The 16053-nt window shown below is 42.0% G+C and overlaps 1 protein-coding gene across 2 annotated transcripts in view; it reads right to left on the minus strand.

The window, feature by feature from the left end:
• crybg1a (crystallin beta-gamma domain containing 1a) overlaps nt 1–16053 on the minus strand; it is a 50348-nt gene that overhangs the window by 4972 nt on the left and 29323 nt on the right. For both annotated transcript variants that reach the window (XM_061063286.1, XM_061063287.1), the window contains 13 exons: nt 14676–15772; nt 8866–13550; nt 7757–7795; nt 7551–7669; nt 7080–7257; nt 5279–5418; nt 4747–4873; nt 4618–4653; nt 2508–2653; nt 1263–1389; nt 974–1119; nt 270–396; nt 116–145 (listed from right to left, as the gene is read on the minus strand). In XM_061063286.1, coding sequence (XP_060919269.1) covers nt 116–145; nt 270–396; nt 974–1119; nt 1263–1389; nt 2508–2653; nt 4618–4653; nt 4747–4873; nt 5279–5418; nt 7080–7257; nt 7551–7669; nt 7757–7795; nt 8866–13550; nt 14676–15772 — 6997 coding nt within the window. The remainder of the gene's footprint in view (nt 1–115; nt 146–269; nt 397–973; nt 1120–1262; nt 1390–2507; nt 2654–4617; nt 4654–4746; nt 4874–5278; nt 5419–7079; nt 7258–7550; nt 7670–7756; nt 7796–8865; nt 13551–14675; nt 15773–16053) is intronic.

Here is a 16053-nt window from a genome sequence, read left to right on the forward strand (position 1 = left end):
CTGTAACACATGTAGCAACAGAACTAAGTGACCCCGCTGGAATAGAGACCCTTCATGGTGAGGGGAAAATGTGTCAATATGTTTTATATCAAGGCTTAAATGGAGGAAATGATACCTTGAATTTTGGAGTTCCCATCAGAGAGTCCTGTGGAGCAGACAGGAGGAAGGTTAAACATCAGCTTTTAAAAAAAGTTGGCTGGCTGTTTTTAGATTCTCTTCACAATGGCAGACACTCTTCTTTTCACTGATCCTACACATGTTTTACTCACATGGAAGACAGGCTGTACGGATGAGATCTTGGGGTTCCGGGCTCCCCAGTCCTCTGGGCTCGTATAGAGTCCCTTCTCCAGGACGTAGAGCTCCCCGTTGAATCCAGGGTTCTCAAAGCCCACCCACCTGCCAGGGAAACAAAAAACAAACAAAGTAAGATACAAGACGACAATGAAAAGATCCTCTGGGATCTGCTGGCTGAAACGTTTGAGAACTCCTGCTGTAGGAGTATTAGAATAACAAGAACTCTAAAATAAACTTGTAATGTGTAAGTTTCATAGTAACATAAGAAGCCTGTCAGTGTAAACCAATACCCTCAAAAGAATACAGGTTCTTTTCATCCTTGATCAGACCTGACGCATCAATTACACAAAACATCTATCGTGCTGTTACATTTCCTCTTAGGCTGTGTGTGTGTGTGTGTGTGTGTGTGTGTGTGTGTGTGTGTGTGTGTGTGTGTGTGTGTGTGTGTGTGTGTGTGTGTGTGTGTGTGTGTGTGTGTGTGTGTGTGTGTGTGTGTGTGTGTGTGTGTGTGTGTGTGTGTGTGTGTGTGTGTGTGTGTGTGTGTGTGTGTGTGTGGTAACAGGAGGATCTGTCCTGTCTTGGTGAGAAACTCAGACACACCCTAACCCTAAAAGGGCGTGAACAACACACAGACAAAATCGTTAGTCTGTTGTGTTTTTTTTTTTTTTTTTCCACTTACACTCCTCCCATGACGTTGACGGACTGAGTTTTGACTCCGTAGCCGGTGTCCTCCATGTTGACGACGGGACCCAGCAGGTCCATGCTGAGCCCGAGCTGGTTGAAGTGTGGCTCACTGCACAGTTTAGCGTGAGGAGACAGGAACTCCTTAGGGGGATAATGGCACATAAAAAAAATGATTAGAAAGTTAAGAGCCAGTTTTCTACCTTTCAACGCCGCAGCAATCAGTGAGACAAGATCAAACAGGATTCATATCATCATGTTGATGTGTCATTTCAGGTGATACTTACTGAGCGTACAGGCCGCAGAGACTGCAGCCCGTCCTCAGCTCCTCCCCAGTCGCTGAAGTGAGGATACTCCCCCTCCTCCAGGATGTACTGCTGGCCCTCAAAGTCCGACTCCTGATAGCCCACCCAGCTGTGACCACAAACAAAAGGTATTAGCTACAAATTCACATTTCAGTAATAACCACCAAGAAGAAGGAAATCCTCCCAAAATCCGACAACACACGTTTGTTCAACACACCTCCTGGTAGATTTAACCCTTAATCTAAATCCAAACCCCCTAATCTTCTTAACGTTTTTTTAGCAGTGGTTGAGAAAATCAGGGACAATACAGAGTCCACTGTTAAAAAAACTATACAGCCCAGTTTGTTCCTCAAGTAATTTTTTTCACTTTTTTGTTGTTGTTATAACGTCCCCTTTCTATAAAAACACGAGTGAACATCAGGCCTTCATTACATCATCTTTGAGTGATGACATAATTCATCCCACAGATCAGGCAGTAGCTCAGTCTGTAGGGACTTAGGTTGGGAACCGGAGGGTCCCCGGTTCAAGTCCCGGTGCGGACCAAAAATATGGAAGGTGTGTGTGTGTAGCAGGAATAATGTAAAATAAACAATTGAAAGAACATGACGACCTTAAATTCCTCTTTATAGATAACTGTTCAAAAGACTCTTTTTTTTAAAATATATATTTATTTTTGGGCTTTTTGTGCCTTCAATGGAGAGATAGGACAGTGGACAGAGTCGGAAATCAGGGAGAGAGAGAAAGTGGGGAACGACATGCGGGAAAGGAGCCACAGGTGGGATGTGAACCCGGGCCGCCCGCTTGAGACGACAGCCTCCACACATGGGGCGCGCGCACCAACCATTGCGCCACCAGCGCCCCTCAAAAGATTCTTTTGCTGTTTTGCAATCACAAACGCATATCAGTATCAATATTAACAAAACCAAATAAAATCCTTTAAAAAAAAACTAAATGTAACAACATGTTTAAAATGCAGCACAGAGAATAAACTGAAGTATAAACCAGGAATGATTAAAACCTAAGTAGGACCATCGTTCAGCTCTTGTGTTTTCTTTGAATAATAAAAATACAAACTCCTGTTTTTGTCTCCAAAATTGATGCAACGCCAAAGAAATGTATCAACTTCTTTAATCTGTGAATACCAAATTATTTGCATGGTCTGCATAACATTCTGATGATTTGCTGATTAATCTTTGGATCATTTTTTTTACCTAAACATGTACTTACAGACCACCGAGTACTTTCATAGACCCCACTGCAGACAGCGTCTTCTTGTTCTTGTTTTCCTCGTCCGGCTCGTCTTGAAGGTCGTACACGTCACAGTCCACCTCTAAGCACTCCCCTTCAAAGTTTGGCTTCTCAAACACTAAAGCCTGAGAGGTCAAAGGAGAGGAAGGAGTTCACAACGAGTTTTAGTTAAACTAAAGGCCTTTAAGTGGGTTACTGTGTTCATGTGTGTGTGTTCATGTGTCCTTTCATTCCACAAACTACAGTGATAATATATCTTTACATGTGTCTGTCAAAGAGGAGCAAAGGTTGTAAGTACAGACTGCAGGCTAAGAGGTGTTAGCATACTGGAGGCATGCTATAAAAGTCTGAACTGCTCCGTTCCATTGCACAAACTTTCCATTTGGACAAACTTTAGCCCAGTTTCTAAAGGAGGAACAAGGGGGTCAGCTCTAAATCCTGTAGTTTGCTTCCGGGTGTGCGATGTATGCTGGTTGTTACTTTATGACCCATGTGCCTGGACAGTTTTCAGGGCTGCACTTCACTGATCAGTCAGTCATACATACTGCAGTAAGTTCAGTTTGTGTACAGCTTCATTAACAAACACTGGAGTTATGGGTGCAGCTTGTACTTATACAAGGCGTTGTTTCACATGTTGTTTATTAACACTTAAATTAAAGGTAGGTTCTCTGCAGTTTCCACTCTCTCGTCTGATTTTTTTATTTATTCATTACATTAAATTCAAGCCACACACAGCAGTAAATAAAAACAGGATGGCTCTCCCTCAGGTGTGACTAGTGAAGTTCACAGTGCTTTAACTGTTGTAGAAACACAGGGGGAATATTTTAAACAGACTAAGTCTCTCGTTTAGTTCCTGTAGTTAAAGGGTTACTGGAAATGTTTTGTATTTTAATGATCTATATTATTTAAAGCCTGAGTGGAAAACCGGCTTGGCCACTAATGGTACATAATAAGTCTATGAGAGACGCCATGAGAAGCACAGAACATCGTTGTCCCCATTCACCACATCAAACTACATTTCCCCGAAATTCTGGTATAACGAGATCACAGCGTTAGCCTGTGGTGAACACAGCGTTAGCCTGTGGTGAACACAGCGTTAGCCTGTGGTGAACACAGCGTTAGCTTGTGGTTTACTCTTTTCTGACGCACATGCAGAGTGAATGCAGGTAGACAGGTGAGAAGAAGAAGAAGGGCGTCTAACTAAAATCATTAGAGAGTCTTAAACTATCTTTAAAAACCACAAAGACACGGGATCTGTTCTTTTTTTTTGTAAGAGCAAATTATTTTTATTTATTATATTTATTTTTGATTGCTGTTGGGATGAGTGTCAAATAGTTTTGTGGAACAAAAAATGGCATTAACGTTTCATTTCAAGCCACCAAGAATGCCTTCTGTTTCTTATTTTGCCTAACCCTAAAGTCCAAAGCCTTAACACATCCAGTTTACAGAAAAATGACCAAGAACAGGAGCCGGTCTTCACATGTGACGGGCTGAGTGTAAAATAAATGTTGGCCATCTATGATGAAAAATAACTTACTTAATTAATCGTTTGTCAATGAAGTAACTCAAAAGTTTCCTGTTGATGAACTAATCAATGAATCACCCAGCTTCAGCAGCACAAATTCCTGCCTGACACAAATCGAATGATCGAGTTTGATTTCCGCCGGGGCTTTGAACATTTTGATAAAATACTTCTTCAGGTAATATATGTTTAAGGTTAAAATAAAATAAGATCCCCAATTAACCAACATTTTAAGATTACTCTCTTCAGATTTATTAATTACATTTTTTTTCTAAATCTAAAATGGATTTAAGAGGTACTCAAACATTGAAACATCATGCTCCAATAATCCTTATCAAGCAGTTTACATCATTAATCAGCTCCACTTCTGGGATCGCACTGGATTCACTAACCCTAACCCTCTCTCACCGTTGTTTTGCCTCTAAATAAGACTCTCTAAGGGTGAGTTAGCACATGTAACTAATACTCAGGACTTTGTGTTGTTCATTTGCTCTCTGTGTGTCTTTCTATAAACATCGGATATTGATAGAGGAAACACATGAAGACATGATGAAGTGCAGTACATACCTTGACTTCAACGGGATGCTCCACCTTTATTGCTCCCTGTTAAGAAGAGAAACATGATTTTCAGATATAGAAACATGAGAATGGATTAATGTAGTCCAAACATATATATCTGTCTTTGTTGTAGTGTACCATTCGGAGGGGTCTGAGGGACCCGATGAAAGGCTCAGGGAAACCCCAGGCCTCTGGGCAGGGGAACTCCCCCACCTCCAGCACTCCTACAAATCCTCCAAAGCCAGGATCAGTGTACACCAGCCAGCTGAGGGCACACACACACACACACACACACACACACACACGCACACACACACACACACACACACACACACAGGAGAGGGTAAGAACCAGAAAGACTGAGTGTGACACTAAAGAGTTATTTCCTCACTGTACTCTGTCTTTCCCTCTTGTATAATGAAGTATAGTTCTAAAAAATGTTAGTGCTAACCATCAATAACTAGCAGCAGTTAAAACTCTGACAACCACAAGCTACGGCCTGCAGCGTGCATTCCTTCTTAGAGAACAGATGCTGCACACGGACTCTGTCCTGTACAGACTTAGCAAAGGTTTTAACTGTGTTCAACAATGGATCCAACAATGGATTTTTCATTTTCTGATCATTTAAATCTAGTGCCACTAAAGAGGCCAGTATGTCGTGTGAACTTACACTCCAGAGTGGACCTTAATGGATCCGGTGGTCTGTGGGATTGCATAAGAGCCGATCTCTACGGTGTCATCACAGTAAGACGACATCCTGCCCAACCCATTGACCTCTGTATACAGGTCAACACGGGGTATGTTGTAGTCCTGTGAAACACAAAATACAATCAGTAAGACAAGGGAGTCTGGAGTGCTCGGATGTTAAAACAAAGTGTTGTGAAGGTGCTGTTTGGTGGGGAACACAAGAATTCAAAAAGAGTGAAGAAACAAGGCACTCTTCTCCTTTTTCAGAAGCGTGCTTTGGTTTTTTCACTTTTCTGAACAATCAGTACAAATTAAAATTTTGTAATTTAAAAAAAATCTTACTCTACTCCGGTTTTTCCGATTATATTTTTTATATCTGAGCTTTCACATTATTGCTCTTTATGTGGAGAATTGGAAAAAAAAATACTCCAAAACATTATTTTAATTTGTTCTTTCAATTTATCTTTGTATCTGGTTTTAACACTGATCGAAGATATAGAAAAAACATTGAAAAGAGTAAAGTTAAAGGTTTAATACAATATAAGAAAAGGGATTCGGAGAGGAGGAAAAAAGAGAAAGATAATATGCAGGGGGGGTTACAGTAACATATTGACTGGATGTGTGGGGTGGATGAGGACTACATTTTAGCTTTATAGCATTTACTCCTCATTTCCTATATAGTTTGAATTGCTTGCCATTTCCCCCCTCCTTTTGCAAAATCTTCTTCCTTCCTTCATTTCCACCCTGTTACATTCGGATGTATTCTGTGAAGGACAGCTACTGCTTGTGATTTGGTGCATCAGTCAGAAGCCAGTTCTTAGTGATGGATTGCTTTGCTGGTATGAGAATCTTGATCAAGTGTTGGTCTCTTGAATGTCAGTCCTCTCTCTCTCACTCTCTCTCTCTCTCTCCCTGATATCCATTCTATCCACTATCCTATCTCTACAATAAAGGCATGAAAAAGCCCCAAAATATATATAAACAAAAAACGTTAACACACAAGCAGCCATGCAAGAACTTTAACTGAAAAGGTGAGTTTTGATTGAAGTTTTTTTTGCAGCCTTCAAGTGCGGTGTGCATCTCATAACACTCATATGAGACTGCTTTGAAGCCCTTTTGAATGTTGAATGCAGAGTTCTTTAACTGAGATATTTGTAACATCTGGCTTAATGTAGTTGCCATTGTATCCGTGCAGTACAATATCTAAAGAGAATGTGCCCCCAACATGCTCTGGCCATGGCTCTTGATGAAGGTATGCTAAAGCTGACAAGAAGACAGGAAGGATACACGTCTATATTTGGTATCTTTGAGTGCACTGTACATGCAGGATATGACGGTTAAGGTATTTGTCCCACCTCTCCTCCACGGTGATTGGACGTCTGGGTAAAAAGTGACTGTGACAACCCAAGGTCAAACATTTCACCTCTCTACAACCAACAAAAAAGCTGCTCAGAGCTCAGTCCCCTGTTACACTGCTGTCACTGGTAGAATAGTGTAAAAATGTAACACTCCCATGACACAGACCAAAACAATTTTGGCCTCAGGAAAAAGAAGCTTTGGTGAACACAGGGCGTAACATTGTTAAGACTATGAGTTATAACAGGAATTGTCTTATGTAAAAATAACCTCAGTTTGTTTATACCACAACAGTATTTAGGTTTATACATGACCCTATTTTAAAATCCAGAGCTATCACATGTCATTTTTCTATGGAGTGGCATTTAACATTTAAGGAAAAACTCTCAATATATAGATACAGTATGATAGACAGCTCTATAACTTACCCTTACTGCCAGGCGTATGGAGCCAATGACCATTGGTGCTGTTGGTACAGGCTGACCCATCTGGTCTAATGTTGTTGGCGTCTCCTCCTCTGCCCACATGTTCATTATGTGGTCTGTAGGACCCTCCTCCAGGGCAATAGTTCGACCCTGGAAACCCGGCTTTTCATAAAGGAGCCAGCTGAGGAATAACAACAACATGACCAGGGTTAGAAACCTTTCACATCATTTTGATTTAATTGATAGCTGAAGGGGATAATTAGACATCTCCATGGATGCCTCTGTTGGATACAAGCCTACAAGGACAAGCAGAAACACAGAAAACAAGGAGGATCATGGGAGATGGCACACTAATGAGGAATGTACAGCGAGGTCATTAATTTTTTTAGTATCATTTTATAATGTACCAGCAAACCCTTCAATGTACTTGAATTTAAATCTGAAGGGACTTCAGACTATCACAGAGACACGTACCATCCTCTGATGACTCTGACTGAGATCACCGGGGACAGCTTCATCGTGGTGGCGTCCTCTACATCACCGTGGAGCTCAAATGCTTCCCCTCCAAACTGATCAAGTTCATGCACAATGATCTGAAAGAGGAAGGAGCCATTTCAATGCATATAAAGCAGCAAACAAATGATCAGTGTTCATGATCAAGTTAACGCATTTAATCTTACCTTTCCAGGCCTTTTGTGGAACCCTCTGACTGCAGGTATCTGAAAGCAAATTCAACAGTTTCATTAAAAACTTGAACCTTTGTTCTAATAAGAGACTTCACTTCTCCAGACACTATGGCTAGCCTTATGAAAGAAACATAGAAACATGTCTTTTAACACCTTTTTGTTTGAAATGTGGTCATTTGAACTTCTTAACCTGGCTACCAAACAACACTTAAAATAATAGTTAATAATGTTAATAATTATAATGTAACAAACTTGTTATGAGGTCAATTTTCTCCAGTTAGCATTCGCACTAGCATGTATGCTATCAGCTACTACGTTAAACCTCTGTTTTCTTCTTGCATTTTAGCATCAATTAGCGCTCAGGTTTTACACTTAATGCTGTTTGCAGCACAACTACTGAGCAGACAGTTCTGAAAAATAAAATTGGTTTGCAATGTATGATAATCTAAAAAAAACTATTTATAGATGGAGTACTTGTGACTACCTTTCGTTGTCATATTGAACATTAATACTTCTACTCCAATAACAGTAATGGGTGAAATTCTCCACTTTAAAATCAGTATCGCGATCATTTTTCAATACCACATACTCCCCCGCTTTACTCTACATTTGTTATCTGCCAGAGTACCCCTGCTTAACACATGTTGGTGTTCATTGGGATAATGTAGGAAGATAAACCACAATAACTGTTAGTGCAAAGGGTCTAAATGAAGGGGAATAAGAACATGTTGTGCAGCACTCACACTGTTAGTCTACACACAAACATGATTTTTTGCAAAGCTCTACTCCATTTGCATGTTGATGCAAATGTCTTACTGAGCTGAGCTTCAGCTGATTTTGGCAAAGACTACCTGTGCCTAATTCCAATCTGAGGGCATTCATCTTTGTCCTGTCCTCACTTGCAAAATGATTCATGACTTTTTGTTGCAAAATAAAAGAACAGGATCTTCAAATAAGACGCCTCACCATGGAAATACACTTAAGCAGAGCAAAGCTTTGTGTAAAAGCTTAGCAGGTCTTAACTCATCCAGGCTGTTACAAAAGTGAAAATCTGAGCTCAATCAACCACAAAAGCTCATCATTTAATCTATAACAGTTGCTACCTTAGGCTTCGAAGTAGAGAGTCCATTTCTAGAAGTTTTCTGGGTGGAGTTGTTGGGTGGAGTCAGTCCTGCAGGCCCCTTCATGCCTACATCCACATGCTGTACTGCAGCTGTTGAGGTCTGGTCCATCTCAGCGCTCCCCATAGGATTCAGTTCAGGTTCATCCGTCTCATTAGATTGCCGCGAGGTCTCTGAGTCTCCTGTGTTCATCTTGAGGTATTTCTCCAAATGATCAGGCAGCTTTATCTCTGCAAACGAGGGCACAGGAGGAGGTGGAGAGGAGTGGCTGAGTGCTGACTCACTAGCTTTACCTGCACCACCACCCACAAGTGAGCCTTGATCTGTACCTTTCACACCCTCCTTATCTGCTCCAGCGCCGAGCTCGAGTGAAGCAACAACTCCCTGTGGTCCCGGCGCAGGCAGGTCCTGTTGTTGGTTGGATGAGAGCGGGGCGTATGAGGCGGATGTAGATTCCATTCTGGTCCTCCTGGAGCTCAGTAAGCCGGAGAGGATAGACATCCTTTCGAGCCGTGACTTCGGTTTCAAAGGCTCTTCTCCATTGTTTTGTTTCTCCCCTTCTCCCCCATCAACATTTGCATCCTCTTTCCCTTCATCATTCCCTTCCGTCTCATCAAGCACTTCCATTTTGCCCGTAGACGAGTGCATGCCATTATCCCGCTCGTGTTTCTCCAGGGTACGTCCTTTCCTTTGCGCTGCTTTCTGTTTCATCATCATAGCTGGAGAAGGATCCTTCATACTTTTGGTCGATGATCTCAAGCCGAACTGGAACTCCTCTGGATCGAACATTTTCTCAAAATGGTCCTCTCTGATAGCCGGCATTGTGAAAGGTGGAGACGGGGATTTTCTCCGAATGCGCCTCTTGGGAGGCACTGAGAAAGGAATGCTGTCCTCTTTAATGCTCCTGATAAAGTCGTCGATTTCGTCAGGTTCAAGAGAGTCGTCCTCACTGGCTGAAGTTTCAAGTTTTCTTCTTTCTACTTTCTTCTGTTTTTGATTATGCTCCACATCCAACCAGCTTGATGGAGAGTCCTTCTTTATCTGAGACGCTTGTTCTGTAGCAGAAAGAATCAAACTGCCATTGACATTTGACCTTGCAGGCTTTTGAGGGTCACTGACGGCTTTCTCTTGTACTTTGGTCTGAAGTTCCTGCTTCAAACCACTCTTGGTTTTGGGTTTGTCTTTGGAAACTCTCTCCTGTTTCTGGGCATCAGAACTTTTAAGAGCTTCGTCTGAAACTGTGGAGGGCTCAACTTTTTGTTCACCCAAACCTTTGCTAGATCCGTCGTCTACAAAAATTGTTTCTGACTTTTTCTTGGCATCTATTTTTGATGCAGTCTTCTGCTGATCCTCCTGTTTTGCCACTTTATTTTGAACTGCAGCAATCTCTTTAGGGAGGTTTTGTTTCAGTTTCTCACCAGTCTTACTAGCTGCTGTTGCATTTGTCAAAGCATTTGATGTCTCAGGGGATTTGGTCTCTTCTTTAATCTCCTCTTGATCTCTCACAGTTTTAGTCTTCTGATCTTGCTCTATGTGAACTTCATTAATAGCGTTTGATTTTGCATTCTTATTCACTAAACTCTCAATTTTTGGATCCTTTGTTTGAGTGTCTTTTTTGGTAACTTCAGACCTCTGGGTTTCATTGCTTACTGCTTTTGATCGTTGAGTTGAATCCATTTGTGAAACTCGGCCCTCAGTTTTCCTCTCCAGAGCTTTTTCTGTCTCTGATTTCTGTTCTTCAATACCTTTTGGATGTTTAGATTTCGTTGACTTTGGTTGACTGTCTGTTGCTGGTTTTGTGATGTCTTTACCTTGGCCTCCAACAGTTAGTGACTTCTGGTCTTGCTGGATGCTAACTTCACTTTTACCAACAGTAACTTGTGTCTCATTTACTAAACTCTGCACTGATGAACTTTGTGTCTCAGTCTCTTCTGCTGGTTTTTGTCTTTCTAAAACTGGACTTTCTGATGTCTTCTCTGGAGCTTTTTTCTTCTCAAGTTGCTGCTTTCGTTCAGAGGCATTTTGACTTTTGGATTTGATAGATTTGTTTATCTCTGGACTTTTAATTTTGTCATCTTTGACAGCTAATGACTTCTTCAGTTTGTTTGTTTTGGCCTCTTCTCTTGTAATTTTAGCACTCTGGGTTTCACCGCTAAATGCTATTTGTTCGTCAGCTCTGTCTGTCTGTAAAGATTGGCTCTCTTTGCTCTTCTGCTGAGCCTTTTCTGTCTCAGGTTGCTGTTCTTTGTTGGCATTTGGACTTTTAGATTTTGTTGCAATGTCTTCAGACAGTTTTGTAAAGTCCTCAACTTGGTCTGTGTTAATCTTGGACTCTTTGTCTTTTATGCTTACTTCAATGTTAGCATTAGCAGCTGCAGTCTCTTTTACCAAACTCTTGACAGACGAATCCTTTGTTTCAGCTTCTTCTCTGGTACCTTCAGCACTCTTGGTTTCACCGTTTACTGTCTCTACTTTTTGAGTGGTATCCACTTGTGGAACTAGGCTTTCTAATGACTTCTCCGTAGCATTTTCTTTCTTGAGAGCTTTGGATCTGGATTTTGCTGGTTTGTTTTTCTCTGGCTCTGGTTGGTCTTTTCCAACTTCAGACTTCTTGCCTTGCTGGACGCTAACTTCACTGTTAGCACCTGAATTCTTGTTCTCCAAACTCTTCAATGATGACTCTTTTGTTTCTCTCTCCTTTTTGTTGACTTCAGTTTTTGTGCTCACATCTTTAAGTTCAGGAGTTTGACTCTCCTTTGTGACGTCAGTGTTTTTGAACTCCTGAGTTGTTTCATTAATTCTAACCTCCTCACCTTTGGATTGAAGTGTTTCGGGCTCTGGTTCTTTTTTCTCTGCTAATGCCTTAATCTGCTGATCTGTTTCCTTGTTTCCAATCTCTGCATTTTGTTCTAAGAGGATTGCACATTCCTTATTTGTTTCTGCAAAACTCCCCTTATTATCTTGGATTGTACTTCCTTCCTGTGCTGCCTCTGTCATATTCTCCCGCAAGGAATCTGTAACGATTGACTGTGGTTCCTTCTCTAATTCAGGCTGTACACATTTCTCCTCCGATGACAGACATGTTGGTTTCACTGGTTCTGTAATATCTTTCTCTGCTTTATCCTCGCTAGCTATGGCCTGGAGCTCCTTTTTAGAACTGTTCTGTGACTCATTGCTTTCCACTGCTGCCTCATTCAGGCTTTCATTTGGTTTGGAGTCCTTCTCCTTTCTTTCAATTTTTCCAACTACTAAAAGAGGCTCTTTGTCCGGCTGATTTTCAACATTCTTGGGAGATTCACAAGCAGCCCCGGTTTCTGTTTTATTGTCCAAAGCCTCTACTGGTTTCCTGCCAGCCTCCTCTTTACTTTTCTCCTCCACCTTAACATCTTTGACATTTTCTCTGCTGTCTGTGGGCATTCTTTCATTATCAAGAACGAGATCTGTGGCTTCATTCATTAACTCCTTTTGCTGCTCTTTACTCTCCAGATTAGGATCAACAGAAACAGCGATGGTCGAGGTTGAACGTACGTCTTTTTGCTCGGCATCTTGGGCTTTTGAGTCCAACTTAGCAGTGTGACTATCTCTGGTTTCACATTTGTTAGAAGTGGCCATATTTGTTTCTTTGCTACCAGGCTCAACACACACCTGATCAGTCATTATGTCACAGTGAATGCTGTCATCGACAACAGGTGTGGCCGACGTATCAGTTACGTCCTCCTGAGCTTGTATTGTGTTCTGAGCCAACTCTGCAGAATTTGGCTCTGCAAGTCCTTTCACCTGGACTGCATCTGGTTTTATGTTACCAATCAGCTGGGCTGTCTCTGTAATGTCTTTTTCTTTTACTTCCTCTTTGCAGGTATTAGTTGGAAAATCAGTTTCTTGTTTCGTTGTGGTGTTATTGCTTTTGATCTGAGATACAACTTTTGTTTGTTGTTTGTTTGCGTCCTGTTCTTTCTGGCTACCTGTCTTTGCATTATTTAAATCAGGTGACGTTGTTGTGCTTCCTTTGACAGCCTCACTATCAGAGGATACGTTGTGTCCTGGTGTAATTTCTACCTCAGATCTTCCTGTGATAACTACATCATCGTTATCTATGGGATGGATTTTTAAAACCTCTTCAGGTGAAGGACTACTCATGTCCTCCTCTGACTCCTCTAACATTTTTCCTTTCTGTTTGATTTCACTGACACTGGATTGATTGTCTGTGTGTTTCTTTTTTTCCTCTTCTTCCTCTGTAGACACAATGGAATTGTTTGCTTGATCGGCTAGGACACTCTCTGACGTCTCTGCGGGAGAGTTCAGACCTGAGTCCTGTTTGGATGTGGGTGTGGTCCCAGGACTCTCAGCTGATGATTGCTTTGTGGATTTGACTTTGTTGGAGTTTCTCTGCCCTCTTGTAGGAAGCTTGCTCACAGGTGACGAGGGATCCAATGAATCCTTGCCTGGACTCTTGGGGGGTTTGGGGCTGTCGCTTTGTTTGGGGAGCCTTGATGAGGCAGTTTTCTCCTGCTTGGTGGGAGTCGGAGAGGCACGCAGCGTAGGAGAGGAACGCAATGAGGGAGAGGCACGAGATGTAGGAGACGCACGAGGTGTGGGTGAATGTCTCTCTTCAGTGCTGTTACTTCTTTTGTAGAGGTTTTTGGATGGTCTTGGTGACAGTATGCTTCCTGTTGGAACAAACATACAATTTTAATACACAAATAACCCCAAAACCAGACAGTTCCTTGTCACGTTTTATGCTTTGACCATTTCCACTCTGTACAGTAAACGATGATAATGAGGATTGAGCCAAAAGCCAGTCGGCTTAGCAGAGCAAAGATACTTAGGCTATGTGTACTCTACACTTAAACCTCTTTTGTTTGAACCCTTTCTTAGTTATGTCACATGTCATGAATACCTCAAGACTTTCTGAAAACACTTAGCTTACTTGGTTAAAGTTATCAAACTCTGTGCTTGTGTTTAATTGTTTTAGAGCAAAATGGACACTTTCAGAACAACACAGAAACCCACATTCACTTGCTCAATGGGTCTTTACAGTCAAACAGTGGCCTTTTCTCATTCTTTAAACCACTGTCAAATGACCCTTTTCCAAGAGAGAATACATGACATTAGCCAAGACAGATGAGAAGCTGCTAAAAGTCCTCTCTGCATGAAGAATCACATTCTTTTTTTAAGTATATTTTTAAGCTTTTTGCCTTTTATTTGATGAGCAGCTTGAGAAAAAGGGTAAATGTCAGGTCATTAAATGATGACAAGCTGGGAGACGAAAATGCAACCTGTGCGACCAGGTCCTCTGTACATGGTGCACCTTCTATTTTAATCAAACAGTTATACTTTTTTTGGGCAGAGTTGGTGGAGATGTGGTTAGTGCGACCGCCCCATGTACAGAGGCTATATTCCTCAAAGCAGGAGTGCCGGGTTCAAATTCGACCAACGTCATTCCCCACTCTCTCTCTCTCTCCCTGATTTCCCACTCTATCCACTGTCCTATCTCTACAATAAAGGACAGAAAGCCCAGAAATAAATCTTGAAAAAAACATATATCCTTTTTTTAATTTGGGTCTTCACATCTACACCCCCTCCTCCTTTCATCACACACTGGGTCCAGCCCTCTTACAACAGCTCTGACACGCATAGAGTTGGAGGAGGAAGAAATGTGGAGAGAGAACATGTGGAGCAAGATGTTTCTTCATAATGTTTACACGTGTACAGGGCTAAATGATTTATTGTTTCTTACAGTTTCTCTTTCTTTTCTGTGTAGAAAACACCATGTTGTGATTCAAGTCTCTTACCTCTCTTTGGACTTTCAGGGTGCGGAGGTGGAGATACACTCCCAGGTCTCTCCACTTCTTGCTGCTCTGGACTCTGCTTCTTCTGCTTCTCTGAGTCTGTCTGAGCAGATGTAGTCTTTTTATAGTTAGTGTCGATTTTCATGTTAGCATTCCTCCTTCTTATTGGAGACGAAACAGGTAACCGAGTCTTAGTTGAGGCATTGTTCTCCAGATGGTTTTGCCCTTGTTTTTTGACGTCCGGGCTTTCTCTGTCAGTTGTGGATAGTGTTTTAACTCTACTCTCCTCGTGGTCTCTCACCACACCATTTACCAGGTTTACAGAGTCGCTGTCCTCACCTGCCTTCTCTTTAAGAAGCTTTGTTCCTGTCCTGTGTTTTGCGGGAGAAATGTCTCCTGGAGAAGCTTTCCCCCCCTTTGCTTCTTCAAAACTTGGTTTCCTGCCAGTTTTGGTTGGAGTGACCGGGGATTTCAAAGCGTCTTTGCTTCTGGGTTGTTTCTGCAGTTTGGATGTTACTGCTGACCCCGAGGCCTCTGTCACTGATGCTTTATCTGGTGTCACTGGTGATTTCACATCAGCCTCTGATGTTGACCTCTTTGGGATTTTAGACTTTGAACCTGTTGCACTTGAAGTACTACTGCTGCTTTGTTCTTTTAATGTTGGTAACATAGAAGCAGTTTTCTCATTGCTTTGTTCCCTCTGTGGTAGCATATCAGTGGAAGTTCCCACTTTTGTGCTCTCCGTGGAGGCCTTAGCCTTTGTTGTCACATTCTTGGCTCTGCTGCCAGCTGCTGAGGACGGGGTCTTTGCTCCACTTACTGTGGTATGCCGACTCTCTGCTGCTCCTTTAACTCCTCGTTTAGAGGGTGAAGCCTGGTCAGTGCCTTGGCCTCCGACCACAGGCCCCACCACCTGTAGCTTTGCTCTGTACATGTCTGAGGATGAAGAGGCCTCATCCAAGTCAGAGGCCTCAGAGTCCTTTCTTTCTTCGACTAAGGGTTCAGGAGTATTTCTGTCAGAGTGAGTCGTCTCATCTGTTGTTGGAAATGGTCCCAGCTCTGCTTCCTGAAGATCATTGTTGTTTTGGAGGCTTGGCAGCCTGTAGAAGGAGAGAGCGAGGGAAACATTAACATAAATAGTTTACACTTACTCAATTAAAGCAACAGACATGAACACAAAGCAGCAACCTCTGAGTCTGACAAATAAAACCACCAGAATGAGACAAAAAACTGCAGTTTTCTGATGTAACACTGGCTCAGTTCATGTTGTTCACTTGAGACTTCTTCTAGCGTCTGACATGTTTGCAAGCGAGCAAGGAGAAGCTACGTTCTACAAATTCCCTTAGCTTTTTAGACTAATAAACAGATAGAAGCCCATTCT

Source organism: Labrus mixtus, chromosome 18 (genome assembly GCF_963584025.1).
Source record: "Labrus mixtus chromosome 18, fLabMix1.1, whole genome shotgun sequence".
In the NCBI taxonomy this organism is placed as follows: domain Eukaryota; kingdom Metazoa; phylum Chordata; class Actinopteri; order Labriformes; family Labridae; genus Labrus; species Labrus mixtus.